Consider the following 14857-nt stretch of genomic DNA (forward strand, 5'->3'; position numbering starts at 1 on the left):
ACGAGCAGTTCACGCGAGAACCATGTGGGGAAATGTGGCTTGTCTACAGTATTGTTATTGGATCTGAAATAGACGTGTGGCTGAGTGAGATAATTAAATATATACAAGCCTTATATATAAGGTCTCGCTTCGCTCCACTGGTTTGAAGTTTGCATTTTGAAGGGAAAATACCTGTTCTATGCCTGGGATTGTTGCCCCCTAGGCCTACGTATTATATACAAGTAGTTATTATCATCTACTCCTGAGGTGGGCTCCATGCATCATATTCCTTATGATATTCTCTTTACCATAATTTCTTGTATTAGGCAGTATTTATTATTATCTACTTTCTAGGCGGGCTCCCTACCTACCTATATTCCTTGCTATAGTTCTTACTATTACCCATTGGTAATATTTGTCTCCCTTACTGATAAATATCCCTTAGTAATAGTCTAATAGAGATATATCTCTTGTTGTGGATATATATATATCTCCAGACAGAGTCTATGTCATGATAACTTGCTTTCTCTCTCGTTGGATCCCATCTTCTATCTCGTCGGGTCGGTAATAGATAGATGGAGTGAGATAAGATTTCACGGCCGCTTTGGGTTGGGTTGAATCAACCTGTTGTAACTTGTGCCCGGACTTCCCCTTAGGGTTGTCACGGTATTAGGTATGCTGGCCGATGGAATGCAGTTAGCGACGCTGTTTCCATCCCCTTGAGATATCCTATTGATAGCAAACAAGTTACAGTCTACAGATATACCAGTGTGTCAACAGCACTGGAAATATATATGATTAATTGCAACTATCCCTAAAGAGAATATAAGACGGGTATATGTAAAGGGAAGTGGACCGAAATCCAAAAAATCATCGCATAGATCTCAACTCCAATTCCAATCGGAACAAGCACAAGGAAAAGGCGTGTGTTGATGAATTATGTTTTGTTAGAGATGACCGCACATCGAAGATCGATAAGTGAAAAGGTGTTGCCAAAATGTGGTAACTCGAACCGCCAATTGCATAACTCGAACGTTTTGCGCAACCAGACTGTGGGAAGAATGGAAAATGATAAAAATAGAGAGGCAACGAAATGACCCAATGGTAGTGCATACCCGATCGTCCTGATATAGGCATCATCGTCATTTCATCATCAAACCCGCCGATATCATAACCGAACAAGGAAAACCATGTTTTGAAGTTGACCTAATTGTATACGCTCACCCCCGAGTCGGGTGCACCCCACCGCAGGCGATTGAGCCCACCTTTGACGGCATCTCTCCCGCAGCACTGGCCTCAGTTCGTCCAACTTCTCTCCCCAGAGCATACCCCGCGGAGAAACTAATGGCAGAGAACAAAACAACAACGCCCGCGCTAATCACCCACGTCATGAGCGTCGGACTGACCGCCGACATCGAATCGGCCAGACTGCTATGACGCGACTTTTTGGACGTTGAAGGATGCGAAGAGCTTCTATCCTTGGAGGAAGTGGCTCTCCGTTTGGACTTTGACGCGGTACCTGACGCATCAGATCTCGCGGGTTTGTGCTGTCGGGATAGTCGATGGGGCGCTGAAGACGGACTAGTCGTTTTGGAACGTGTCGGACCATCCTCTGCTTCGCTGCTCTCTTCCCCCATCGCCACCGACTCCGAAACCAGTCGGAAACTGGAGGGTTGGGCAGTCGAAGGGCCTGCAGGAGCTGGAGGACTGTCATTTTTTGGCAGGCCACGCGCCGCAGCGGCACATGACAGTAATGTGGAGAGGCTCGCACGAAGAGCAGCGTCATGGTCTGCCTGATAAGACGGTGAGATGATGTTGTACGGGCTATGTTGTTGTCGCTGCTCACGGCGAGCAGTCCGGATAGTCGAGTTGGAATTATGGCGCACTGCAGTCGACTGACTGCAGTTGGAGACGACGCTGTGACTAGGCTGGCTCCTGTTCGATGACCTCATTGTCGAGTGATATGTTTGGGAGGCAGGCGGATGGGAGAACACATTTGGCTGAGGAACAAATGGTGAGGCGCTGATTCGTAGGCCGAGAGCGGTTTCGCGATCATCGTCATCGCTCGACGAGGTGGCTTCAGAAGCCGAACGCGTCCGGAGAAGCAGCGCATCTCCGCGTGAACGGGTGATGATATCCTCATTGGAGCTGCTGAGGACCCTGTCCGACTCGCTCTCACTTTCCTCATACTCGTCCTGACTGCTGCTAGCGGCGCTGGGGTCTCGTGAAGAGTAACTAACTTGGGTCGAGGTAGCTGCAGCGAAACGCTGGACACGTTTCCGCCGGCTGCGGAAGTGCTGGGAATCCGACGCCTGGCGTTCGACGCGTAGGCCAGTGGTGATGATCTCGTCGTTGGTTGCAGAAGATAAGGAGGACGACGATGGCTGGGACGACACCTCGATCCAGGAGTCTATATAGTAGCGGAGTGAGTACATATTGCAAATCAACAGATTTCCGGGATAAGGTAGAGGTGAAGATGATAGCATATAGGATAATCGTCAAGTCAACATGCAGGAGGGTGTAGGAAGGAAACAAGGCGCAAGAACCCGACTTGGGAAATCAAAATGGGAGATATTCTACCTTCTGGTCGCATGGGAAACGCACCCGACTGGTTTCGTGACCCTGTACGGCTGTCCCGAGCCATCTGATAACGGTCTTGTGTCATCTGGATGGATGCTCTGGTCTCTGGCGTTCCATCATGACCATAGCTGAGGAGATCATAATGATTAGGCTGCATGGTGTCTGTCTTGTTTTCCTTCAAAACAAGGGCTGCTGCCAGGAGCCTGAGGTTCAGAAGAACTTAAATACTATCCTGAATGAGCACTGGTACGATATCGGTGGAGCGGTGAACTGGTAAAAAGGGGGATGGGGGCAGGTGGGGCAGCGTGGACAAGAACAGGCGGTGTTGATAATGCGTGTCCCCTTTATCTTATCGCAACACGAGGGCGGGGGAGCACCGTGCTCAAGAGGACTGACGGTGATAGTTCCCTGAGCACCAAGTGATGTCGAAATCCTCTATGATCTGGCAGTTCGACTGGCCTCTTCTCACAAGTCAGCAGTGGTATGCTCTTGGAACAAGAATGATGGCTAGGTTGTTGGGGAAGTCATCCGTCAGCGGAAGAGACCCGTGACGGGCAGCAGTGGAGACACCTGACCTGCAGCTAAGAGATGGCGACAACGCCAGCCCAGCACGTTAGATTCCTCCGTGACCTCTTGGAGTCTGAAGACTTTTTATTTCGATAGACTTGTCGACAGCTAAGATGAGTAGAAGAGCAGATGAAAAGAGTGAATGCTGTAGACAGTCGATGAGAGGATGATGATTGTCCAGTGTGTCCGATAAGAACGACGGTTGGGGAATGACGAATTCCATTGGGGGACTGTGGAAATAGACCTCAATTGCGGGGAATCAAAGGCAACTGGGAGAATGAGTGGATCAGGATCCAGAATGCAACAGGGAACCGTGCAGAACGTGTGGAGATAAGGCCCTATTGGTGCGTGGCATAGTGGCTGTCGATCCCGCCATGAGACCCGCGTCATATGCCGCGGTCGCTGGTTCCCAATCGGGAAATCTAATACACTAGGGTTAGGGCTAATGGAGGGTATGATTTACAGATCTACAACCACCGAGTCACCGACAAGCCTTACAGGTCACGCTTTGCTCGAGAAAATACTTGGTTTAATGGATTCCGGGGAACTTTTGCTCCTGGGGCGTACCTATAGTAGTATGGATTTTATTAGCTACTTTCCAGGCGGGCTCCCGGCTCATATTCCTCACAATATTGTCTTCACCATGTTTCTTGTATTAGGTAGTGTTTATTATCTACTTCCTAGGTGGCCTTCCCGCCTATATTCCTTGTTATAGTTCTATAGTTCTCACTATATCCCTTACTAGTATTTATCTCCCTTGCTGATGCATATCCCTTGCTAATAGCCTAATGTATTCCCTTTGCCAATTTATATCTATCTCTTACTAATACGGGGAGGATTTTATGAGCTTGGCGTGTACGGAGTATATATCTTGCCTTCTACAGCCACGTGATAGTGTGCGAGACGGAAGTTAAGATTTCTACAATACGGTGATAAGCACTGGTGTTGGTACCATGGAAAACGTTCAATTGCTCAGTCTGACAATCTCATCCGCGCAGATATACAGGAAATTTCATGGTTTGAAATTGAAAGAAAACAAAAACAGATTCCTCACAAACTTTTGGGGGTAAGAATTACTGAGACCAGATGGGAAGCGGAACCACCGAATAACTGGTATACAACCAGCTGGGCTAGCCCATAGTAAAGAAACTCAAACTTGCAGACGCCTATGCAATATCTATGGCACAACCTACCTGTTACCGGTTCGGCACGACACCTACTTAATCAAAAGTGGTCTTCTTGCCAGCGAACGAGCCAACACCGCCCGTTTTGGTAGCGTTGGCACCGGTGGCACTGGCACGGCCTCCGCGAGCACCACCGCGCCCACCACGAGCACCGCCCCGGCCACCGCGTCCGCCTCCACGGCCACCACGGCCGCTGTCTCCCTGGTTGGCGCGTGGAGTGCCGAAGTCCAGGCGCAACGGGCGTCCGGCCAGTTCCGTCCCTTGCAGGTCATTGAGGGCCTGACGCGCTTCATCTACGGAGGAGAACTGGATGTAGCCATAGCCCTTGGGACGTCCCGACTCAGGATCGGTCGGCAGTCGGATACCCACGATGGTACCTTTCTCCTGGAACTTCTCGCGGATCGCATCCTCATTGGCACTGAAGGCGATGTTGCCGATGAACAGGGTGTCGCTCTCGGGGCTGGTTTGGTCACCGAAGGATTTGGCACGAGCCTGAGCCTTCTCCTTGGGGTCCCGGTCGTTGGCGTCACGGGGCTTAGCAAAGTCCAGGTTGATCTTACGACCATCAATCTCAGCATCCTTCTTCGCGTCAAAGGCCTTTTTGGCATCGGCAGCGTTGGTGAACTCGACATATCCGAAACTGGACTGGGTTAGCGTGCGTCCCCAAATATAAACAGCGCTCAAGCTAGCAAATTGAATACTCACCCTCGAGAGCGACCAGATTGACGGTCAGTCATGATACGCACACCTGCAAGCTCGCCGAACTCCTCGAACTCGCGGCGCAGCCACTCTTCATCGACATTCCAAGAGAGATTGCCGACAAAGAGGTTGGGGGAGCTTCCGGCATCTTCGGTCTTGGACTTCTTAGGTGCAGAAGCCTTCTCTTCCTCAGCCTTGCGTTTCTTCGGTGCTTCCTTGGCCACCTCTTTGGGCTTCTCATCTTTGGCTTCAGCCTCAGATTCGGACTCGGACTCGGACTCAGACTCAGACTCAGAGCCCGACTCAGAGTCAGACTCGGAGGCCTCAGAGGCAGACTCATCAGAAGAATCCTCGTCTGAGTCGGAATCCTCTTCAGAATCCTCTTCAGACTCCTCCTCTTCAGACTCCTCCGAAGTAGATTCCTTAGATTTCTGACATCGTTAGTAGCGTGCTAAGGGAAGTGGGATGGAAGTTGACGAACCTTGACCCCATTAGTCTTTGCGGGCTGCTCAGGCTTCTTGGCCTTGGCCGGAGCCTCATCCTCGCTTTCGGAGGATTCAGATTCAGACTCAGACTCGGACTCGGATTCGGATTCAGACTCGGATTCAGACTCCTCGCTGTCCTCGTTAGCCTGTTTAACTTCGGCCTTCTTCACGACTTTGTCCTTGGTGGACTCAGCGTCGGAGTCCGAACCCGACTCCTCGGACTCTGATTCAGACTCAGAATCCGATTCAGATTCGGATTCGGACTCGGAAGACTCGACAGGCTTCGCTTTAGCATCAGTGTCTTTGGATCCCTTGGCGACCTCCTTGGCTGGCTTTTTGGTCTCGGCCTCGCTCTCGCTCTCGCTCTCGCTGCTGGATGCACTCACGTTCTTCATCTCCTCGTCGCTGGCCGATTCAGATTCGGAGCTGCTAGGAGACGGAGCCTTCTTCTTGTTCTTGCGTGCGGCTTTCTCTTCCTTGGCGATGAGCTTGCGAGCGATTTGCTTGCTTTTGGCCTTAGGAGTTTGCGATGGCTTGGTAATGCCGCCGTCCTTGACCTTGGTCAAAGTCTTGTCAGCAGCCTTGTCGGCGCCCTTCTGATTTTGAGCCTTGCTCTTGGTCTTGGACATTTTGATCTGCAAATGGGACTTTGTTAGAGGCGAATTGACAGAGACAAAGCAGCAGACAGGAAGTTCCCACCAGAATGACTGTTCAGACAAGATGGAAAAGAATAGGTGAAGTATGAGACTTTTCACAACGTGCGGCGAAGCCCACTGAACCCTCAATCTAACGCAGAAGAAAATATCTCAAGCTGAGAAAAGCTCTCTTGAATAAAGCCCCCGGAATAACCCACTGATGACAGCAACAGGTCGTCTCGATGGAAGAGGAATGTCTTCACGAGATCGACCACTCACGCCCACAAGTAACCCACAACCCACAATGTTCAAGCCCACAGAGACGGGAAGGCAATAATGCAACCGTCTATCAGGAAGCCCACAGAAGTCTCCCACAGTATAGCAGTGCAATATCCCACAGCCCACAGCCCTCAGTGTTAGAAGCCCACAACAGAGTGTCCAGTTGGAAGAGTACTTTGCAGTACGGCCTATGCTGCTGCGTCAGTCAGTGAGAACCCAGATGGACAAGAAATGGTCTCTTGATCCTAGAGTTCAAGGTTGCTTCGAATCGCAAGTCCTTTGAGGACAGTGATAGAAGCAGAAGAAACGGTGGAAAAGAGCAAGAGAAAAAAAAAATATTCTGCTAGGTGATAGTAGCAGACTAAAAAAAAAATGGGGAAGGCTGGAGTTTCCCAGGAAATTTCTTTCACCGCCTTCCTGAAAACTCATACCGCCCGGTCCTTGGCGCGCTAAAACGGCGCGCTAACCTCGGAACAGATTAGGTGACAGTTTACTTCTTATCACGTGACTTTCCTCACCAGCCACATTGCAGCTCTTCATGTGTTTTTGGCGCCACATTTACTCCCGCTAAACAGTTATGATGGTTGATTATGTACGCATCAGTCTTGGGGACTCTTGCATATGGACACTTCTTGCGTACGGAGTACAAAGACCTATCTCCCTATCGCCCTTTTACGCTAAGGCCAGGTGGTAGATAGTCCATGGGACCCAATTGAGAGGTATTTACGGTACCCTCCATGGCGACTCCTACGTCCCCCTCCTACCGTCCCAGGCAAAAGAAGAAACTCCTGGCGACGTCTCCGGGTTCCAACAATGACCTGATTCTCGAGCCTGGCTCATCCAAGGCCTCACCTGCGTTTCCGCTCGTCTCTTTTCTCTGGGCTGCTCGTGGAGGCACATCTCAATGGCTCATACTGCCGCTGGTTCTGATGGCCGTGGGCCTGTTCCGGTGGGCTGTGAGCCTGTGGGGTTATTCTGGTTTGTGCTTGCTCATTCCCAGCGCGACGAATCTCATTTGGATGTCATGGTTAACGATCTTCCAGGCTTTCAGGCACCTCCGATGCATGGTGATTTTGAGGCACAGCGGCACTGGATGGAACTTACAATTCACTTGCCTATAACCCAATGGTACTTCTATGACCTTCAGTACTGGGGACTGGATTATCCACCCTTGACTGCATACCACAGTTGGCTCTTGGGAAAGATGTACGTCTGTCAGATGCGTTCCTCGAGGTCTGATATGGATGATTTGCTAATTTCGCAGTGGCTCTATCTTGGACCCCGCTTATTTTGCGCTCGACGAGTCCCGTGGGATTGAAGACCCTCTTCTCAAAGTATACATGCGTGCCACTGTCCTTGTGTCAGAATATCTCGTCTATATTCCGGCAGTTGTCGTCTTCATCCGACGATATACACGTCTTCATGGTGTACCTGCATGGTCTGCTACGATTGCCCTGGTCGCAATTCTGCTGCAGCCGGCCACGATTCTCATCGACCATGGCCACTTCCAATATAACACGGTGATGCTGGGATTAGTGGTTGCCAGTCTGGAGAGCATACTTACCGGACGGTTGCCCCTTACCTGCATATTTTTCGTGGCAGCGTTGGGCTTCAAACAGATGGCGCTCTACTATTCACCCGTCATGTTCTCGTTTCTGTTGGGAGTGTGTATATTTCCCCGGATCAGAATTGGCCGCTTCCTGTCCATTGCTTTGACTACGCTTGCCGCATTTGCGGTGCTGTTTGCACCGTTGATAGTAGGCTCCCTGTACCGCGGACTGCCATCGCCAGCTCCCCTACCACCTTTCCTGGAAAGTCTCCCGACACGGTTGGACGAGGAGTCTTGGTACTATCTGCCTATTGTCCAGGTTTCGCAGGTTATCCACCGGATATTTCCATTTGCCCGTGGCTTGTTCGAGGATAAGGTTGCGAATGCATGGTGTGCAATTCACACGTTCTACAAATTGCATCGGTTCCCTTCGAGCACCTTGCAGCGGTCATCTCTCGGCGCGACTCTGATCTCTATTTTGGTCCCATGTACTGTTATCTTACGCTATCCACGGCCCACACTTCTCTTGCTTGCCTTGTGCAGCTCAGCCTGGGGGTTCTTCCTCTTTTCTTTCCAAGTGCACGAGAAGAGCGTTCTCTTGCCACTGCTACCAATGACCCTCCTTCTGAGCGGCGAGGGTGGTCTAAACAAGGAGACCCGTGCGTGGGTCGGCTGGGCCAATATTCTCGGAGCGTGGACACTTTTTCCACTTTTGAAACGCGAGGATCTCCGCATCCCATACTTTGTTATCACATTGCTCTGGGCTTATCTGCTGGGTCTTCCACCAACATCACTTGAAACTTACCGCAAGCGCTCAGGTTCTGGCTCCTCAGTTGGTATCCTCACCACTCTTGTGCATCTTGTTTTCTATCTAAGCATGGTGATATGGCATGTCCTTGAAGCATTTGTCCCTCCTCCTGCTGATAAACCGGATCTTTGGGTGGTACTGAACGTGCTCATCGGAGCCAGCGGTTTTGGACTGGCTTATCTTTGGTGCACGTGGAACCTGGTCCTGCAGGCATACCGGTTGGGGCGCAGGACGTCCGCGGAGGAGAGCAAGAAAAAGACACAGTGAGGTGGACGTGTCTGAGCGCTGAGACTCGAGCCGGCTTTTCACGGTGCGCTGATTATATAAATCTCGATACCCTCATCTATTTTTTTTGTTACTGGATTCCCTGCTTCATGTGACCTTCAAAAGTCACTTCTACGAAGTAGATGTTCCACCGTGTCATTATATATCAGTTATCTATCAAAGCTGGAATCAATTTGAGGTGCTAGAGTAGGGTATAGTCCTGGATTTTTATCTCCGTTTTCCTATCGAAGAATGTCATGCACCTCAGGAAATCTCCAAAGCATTACATCAGCAACTGAAGTTGCCTCGAGACCGACCGGTCTATTTTATTCGATGCAATATCCTCATATGAGTGGGTTTAGCTATTGTACAGTACAATATATATCAACCTTGTCCAAACGCCAGTGCCAGAGGTGAGCTGGGATGAGATAAGAAGAGGGGTGAGGTATACGTATCCCAATGCGATTGTAGTATACAGGACAAAAGAAAAATAATGTCGTCTCCGACAATGCGACCATCTTCCTTCCTTCCTTCGTTAAACCTTGAACCCATACCCAGCCATGCAATTCCTGTACTGTTCGATCAGTGGCCGACAGTCCTGCTCAGGGTCACTGGACTTGGAGAAGAGCATGCAGTCATCGCGCGCGCTCTTCTCTTCTTTGCATACGCAGCAGGGCTGGTAAAAAAAAACGCAATCAATATCCTCTCCGACCAAATTCAATGTCGATTGCCATCAGTTTACCTTTGGCTTGCTACCGCTGGAGGATTGTGACGAGGTCTGTTGTTGTGCGTTGTCGGCTGGGCTTGGTGCCGTCGTGGTGGACGCTATACGCAGATAGAAAGAGGGAATTAGCGCTGAATATCCTGAAAAGGTACAAGATAGATAGATAGATAGATAGGCGAAGAGAAAAGAGGAATTGACCGCGTGGAGCTGGCTGGTTGATCACTGCAGCAGCAGCAGAAGATTCCGCAGGTCCTCCGCGGAGGATTGCGGAAAACCCAAGAAGTCCTAGGATCAGAGAGAGGATGGAGGAAGATCAGACAACTTACTCTTCGACGAGCCAAATAGCCAAGACATGGTGACGGTTATGACTATGAGAAAATAGGAGCTTCACGCAAGGTCAATTGGGTATCTGGATTTCGTGCAATGCTTTGTGTCCGGCGCAGGGCAGTAGTCAGTCCTATGGAAATGGAGAACGAGGATGATTGATGATGATGAATAATGCGCCCGCGGTGGCGTGCCTGGGACATACCATATGCGGTATAGCCTCATACCCGTGGTGACCATTGACCTGGCCCACTCTGGCTATGATATGAGTTTAATCGTAGAACCCATCATTGGTCAATCTCTGGTATGTATGTACAGTACAAGCAGTTCATTTGTGCATGTTACCTGCTATAGATTTAGGTTAGAAAAGTAACTAGATAAAATATTATCTTTTATTTATCCCTCTTAGAGTGCGGTTTCTAGATTCCCGCTCTTCTATAGTAAATAGAATGTCTATTGAAGAAACTTTTCTCATATAGGGGTTTGCCCTCTCTTATGCTAAATCTGCATCGCTCAAACTGGCTCCTTTTTTTCTTTCTAATTCAAAGGGAGATATTCGAATCTTCGATCTTTTACCTACACAGATTTTGCAGCAAAAACTGGTTGGTTGCTCTTGTTAGAAACTGATGGTGCACGTTTATATACTCGTACATCTAACTTCTACAACTTCCGAATGCACGTCATGTGGGGACGTGACAGGTTAGATATCAGTGACAGGCACAAAAAGTATTGCCTGCATTAGTGCCAATGCCAATGCTTCGAAATCCAGAGGTGGATTTCATTTCCCACAGGCTGCGCGGTCTAGAACGCTCGTCCATAGGCCAGTCTATGCCGCAGGTCTCACGATGAATGTCAAAGGACTTCTCAAACCTGCAAGTGCCAAGATCGGTTCCTGAGATGGTTTGCTTTCTTTATTTCAGCTAATTCAAGATGAGGGAGAGTTGCCATGCTATGCTCGTTGCTAAAAGCGCCTGCAATTTGATCACATTGCTGCATACCTAGTCTGGGAATCGATTGGGTTCACAAGCGCCATGGGTCTTAATGTGTTCCTTTCTCAATCACTGATAAACTTGAGATGATATCAGACGCCAAAATAGCGGCTCGGAGAGCTCAGATCAATAGCGACTATGAAATGCCTCAGGACACCCCAGACGTTGAAGATGCACGAGTGAATGGCCCCTCTCTTCATGGTAAAAGTGTCTGGACTGCGGTGCAATCAATAGCATTGGGGAGGTGACGCTGCGGCGCAGACCTGCCTAATCAATGGACAAACAGATGTCCTTGCAGCGCGATACCTAAGGGTGGAAGGTGGAGTCTCCAGGGTAGTGGTGGCGACTGCATATTGTTTTCGCACCTTCCTATCAGGACTCCTTGTCGCATGCTGTGGTGGGTCTGGATTTGAACAAGCTCCAGAGAGAAGGAGAAAGCAAAGAGGAAAAGAGGAAGAGCGTGTCGTAACTGAACCTTTATAAAAATTGGATGGAAGTTGCAAAACAAAGAAGAGCAAGGAAAGTGATAGGTAGGCCTGTAATTATGCAGGTAGAGCTTGGTCCAGGTTAAGGAAGTAGCGACCTCAGGCTACACCTTCCCTAAAGGGGAACAGCTCCTACTTGCTTAAGCAGTTGTGATCGAGGCAGTACACCTTGTAGAACTTCTCTCCTTGGGAGATAGAGAACCCAGGAACTCAGGAATCAGAGACGGAAGACTTCACTTCTCAGGATGGTTCTGAACCTAAGCATTTCTGTATCTAATAAATAGCTTGGTACAGAATTTGACTGATTGGGCCACGTGTACTAGGTATATCTGTAATTCTTGCTGCGCATTAGCGTCAGAGAATCGTGCGATCTTCTTAGAATTGCAAACTTACAGTATAAAACCACCATATAAGATCTGAACTCTACTCTGCTAGCCTGTTAACGATATCGAATTACCTGCCAAAGTCTAGGATCATGATCAACCTGCGTGTTTGGATCCTCTGCACGGCCGGACAAAGCCCGGCAGTATTGTGGGCGGTGAGTGGTGGAGGCCGGCGGAAAAAGGAGAATGAATGAATTATTATTTTCCTCCTGCCCAGTCGCAGGCATCATAAAAAACTTGTCTTGGGGCGACTTTTGTTGACAGATCCACATTTTTGGATCGCTGCTCTATTCGCGATTTCCTTTTGGAATTTTAATCAGACTTCCTCACCTCCCTCGCATCCTTTGTTCCGCCATCAACGCGGCGCCCCTGAATCTACCCCGCAATATGGCCCCTCCCAAAGTTTTCTCCCTCGAGGGTAAGGGCCTCAAGCTTGATAGCGCTGAGGATGTGGAGGCTCATGTCAAGCCTCTTCTGGAGGATACTTCTTTCACCGAAGTTCGCCTGGGCGGAAATACATTTGGCACTGCAGCCTCGGAACGTCTGGCTGCCGTCCTCGCGACTCAGAAGAACCTCGAGGTGGCCGATCTGGCAGACATCTTTACCTCCCGCCTGTTGTCTGAGATCCCTCCTGCATTGACCGCGCTCCTGAATGCCTTGCTGGAAATCCCGACCCTGCATACCGTGAACTTGTCCGACAACGCCTTCGGTCTTAACACTCAAGCGCCCCTCGTCGACTTCCTCTCCCGCCATGTCCCTCTCCGCCACCTGATCTTGAACAACAACGGCCTTGGCCCGAACGCCGGAGCACTCATTGCGGATGCGCTGACCACGCTGGCCGAGCGAAAGGAGGAGGCGCGCAAGTCTGGCAAGGAAGTTCCCTTGCTCGAGACCATTGTCTGCGGACGGAACCGTCTCGAGAATGGCAGTATGCCCGCATGGGCTCGCGCCTACAAGGCGCACGCTGCGGGAATGCGCTCCGTGAAGATGACACAGAATGGCATTCGCCAGGAGGGTATCTCGTTGCTCCTGAAGGAAGGGTTGAGCCACGCGTCTGCCCTTGAGGTTCTGGACCTCCAAGATAACACCTTCACCATCCTAGGATCTAGCGCTCTGGCGGGTGTAATTCACGGATGGCCGTCGCTGCGCGAGCTGGGTGTGGGCGACTGCCTGCTGTCAGCGCGTGGCGGAATTAAGCTTGCAGAGGCCCTTGCCGTTGGCAAGAACCAGAAGATTGAGACGCTGCGCTTGCAGTACAATGAGATTACTGCGGAGGGTGTCAAGCTCTTCCTGCACGCGGCCAAGACTGCGCTGCCTGCGTTGAGACGGATCGAACTGAATGGAAACAGATTCTTTGAGGACGATGGCAATGTCGAGGATCTCCGCGTACTTCTAGAGAAACGGAAGGAGGAGCATGGCAAAGAGGATGACCCCGAAGACATGTGGGGCGTCGATGAGCTGGACGAGCTCGAGGAAGACAGCGAAGAAGGGGGAGAGGAAGAGGAGGACGAAGAGGAACATGAGGAAGCGGACAAGGCGACCAAGACGCTCAAGGAGGCCGTGCAATTTGAGGACGAGAATGTCGCGGAGAAAGAAGACAAGGAAGTCGACGAGTTGGCAGACACTCTCGGAAAGACGGGCATATAAGTCTCCTATTTTCACTGCTTGTCTTCCCCTCTACGTAAACCCCTTGCTCTCCCAACCCCTTACCCACGCCTTATTCCCCTGTTCCCCCCCTGTCGATTGGAGTCGATATCCGCCATTTACAACGCGAAGACTTGACCAACGGGATATAAACCAGCGAACCCCTTATCTTCCGGTGCGGATGATGAAACAATTGATCTGGCAGGTCTTTTCATCACATGCCCTCGAAAGGGGCAACGTCTTCCTGACGTCGTCTCTCTCCAGGCTCTTTGACGCGTGTACGATTTTCCCAGGCACAGTATTCACGGTATCTAGGACTCTTGGGTGGATTCTGTGATGGATAATTTATCTAGAAGAAAATTCAGCGAGTCAGCTGCTGGTCTGAATTGTTGTAGATAGAATCTTACAATTCACATCAGTCATGGCAATACTCTATTAATCATCAACCGTAGATGTCTGCAGTTGTTCCAATGACATCTGTTGTTGTTTCTGTCCGTCTGTCAGCAGTCTTGGCGCGGGGAACACTTGGACCAATCAGCGCGCGGATTCGGTTTGGAGCGGACCGATCGCACGAGCCTGCTTCACCTCCGTCGGTTCCTGAGTGCATTCTTTGATCGGAGCAGTCGCTGTCATCTTCCCTTCTGGCCCTTCTCATCTCCCTCTCCTTCTCTTCTATCCGCCTTCCTTCCATCCTTCCTTGATTCGGCATTCTGCCGTTGTCGCGCGTTCCGCTTTGCTGTCCTTTCCCCGCCCGCCACTCGTCGTCGCGTGAGGTCTCGGTCCGCAACACGTCCGACCATATTAACTACTAGACTGGCCTCTTTTTTTTTTCTCTTTACGGGTGTCGCGGTGGTAAGCCGCTGCGACCGTGAATTCACCCTGGTCTGGTGAGCCTCTCTTTGCTTGGGACCCATTGGATTGCTTCAGCACGGTCGCGTGGCAACATCGACGGGATTCCCAGATTATATCTGCGCAGTGAACGCGCTCGACAATGCACTGCCGAACTTATTCCCCAACTCTGCACCTCTCGCCCTGCATTCAATTCACCCATGTCCTGACTCCTCCTGTCTGTCATTATAAATAAGTCGATCTGTCCAACTGACTCTTCAAGAAGACGAACTCATACAGACTCCATCCTGAGACCCCTCACCATGGACGTCAAGGAAATCGAGGTGAAATCCAAGGCGCTGACCAAAGCCGCGACCTCCAATGAGCCTCCTGCCACTATCGTCTCCATCCTTAAAGAATTACAAAAGGGGGTGCACCCTACAGAAGACCT

At 50.3% G+C, this 14857-nt stretch overlaps 5 protein-coding genes across 5 annotated transcripts; 2 read left to right on the top strand and 3 right to left on the bottom strand.

Annotated features, from left to right (window-relative positions):
- Nucleotides 1-1199: 1199 nt before the first annotated feature.
- VTN77DRAFT_8413 (uncharacterized protein) lies at nucleotides 1200-2716 on the bottom strand (the record flags this gene model as incomplete). The annotated part of the gene is made up of 2 exons (XM_069424909.1): nucleotides 1200-2389; nucleotides 2560-2716. The coding sequence occupies 2 exons, from the start codon at nucleotides 2714-2716 to the stop codon at nucleotides 1200-1202; spliced, it is 1347 nt and encodes a 448-aa protein (XP_069274712.1).
- Nucleotides 2717-4346: 1630 nt separating this feature from the next.
- Nucleotides 4347-6123, bottom strand: VTN77DRAFT_8414 (uncharacterized protein; the record flags this gene model as incomplete). Its single annotated transcript, XM_069424910.1, has 3 exons — nucleotides 4347-4950; nucleotides 5016-5440; nucleotides 5491-6123. The coding sequence occupies 3 exons, from the start codon at nucleotides 6121-6123 to the stop codon at nucleotides 4347-4349; spliced, it is 1662 nt and encodes a 553-aa protein (XP_069274713.1).
- A 1022-nt stretch (nucleotides 6124-7145) lies between these two features.
- On the top strand, nucleotides 7146-9032 carry VTN77DRAFT_8415 (uncharacterized protein; the record flags this gene model as incomplete). Its single annotated transcript, XM_069424911.1, has 3 exons — nucleotides 7146-7386; nucleotides 7452-7614; nucleotides 7673-9032. 3 exons carry the CDS (start codon nucleotides 7146-7148, stop codon nucleotides 9030-9032), a joined length of 1764 nt encoding a protein of 587 aa, XP_069274714.1.
- Nucleotides 9033-9564: 532 nt separating this feature from the next.
- On the bottom strand, nucleotides 9565-10107 carry VTN77DRAFT_8416 (uncharacterized protein; the record flags this gene model as incomplete). The annotated part of the gene is made up of 3 exons (XM_069424912.1): nucleotides 9565-9705; nucleotides 9772-9854; nucleotides 10080-10107. 3 exons carry the CDS (start codon nucleotides 10105-10107, stop codon nucleotides 9565-9567), a joined length of 252 nt encoding a protein of 83 aa, XP_069274715.1.
- A 2214-nt stretch (nucleotides 10108-12321) lies between these two features.
- On the top strand, nucleotides 12322-13581 carry VTN77DRAFT_8417 (uncharacterized protein; the record flags this gene model as incomplete). The annotated part of the gene is made up of 1 exon (XM_069424913.1): nucleotides 12322-13581. The coding sequence occupies one exon, from the start codon at nucleotides 12322-12324 to the stop codon at nucleotides 13579-13581; it is 1260 nt and encodes a 419-aa protein (XP_069274716.1).
- Between the last annotated feature and the right edge of the window lie 1276 nt (nucleotides 13582-14857).

Source organism: Rasamsonia byssochlamydoides (assembly GCF_041956645.1).
Source record: "Rasamsonia byssochlamydoides strain NRRL 3658 unplaced genomic scaffold VTN77scaffold_71, whole genome shotgun sequence".
NCBI lineage: Eukaryota > Fungi > Ascomycota > Eurotiomycetes > Eurotiales > Trichocomaceae > Rasamsonia > Rasamsonia byssochlamydoides.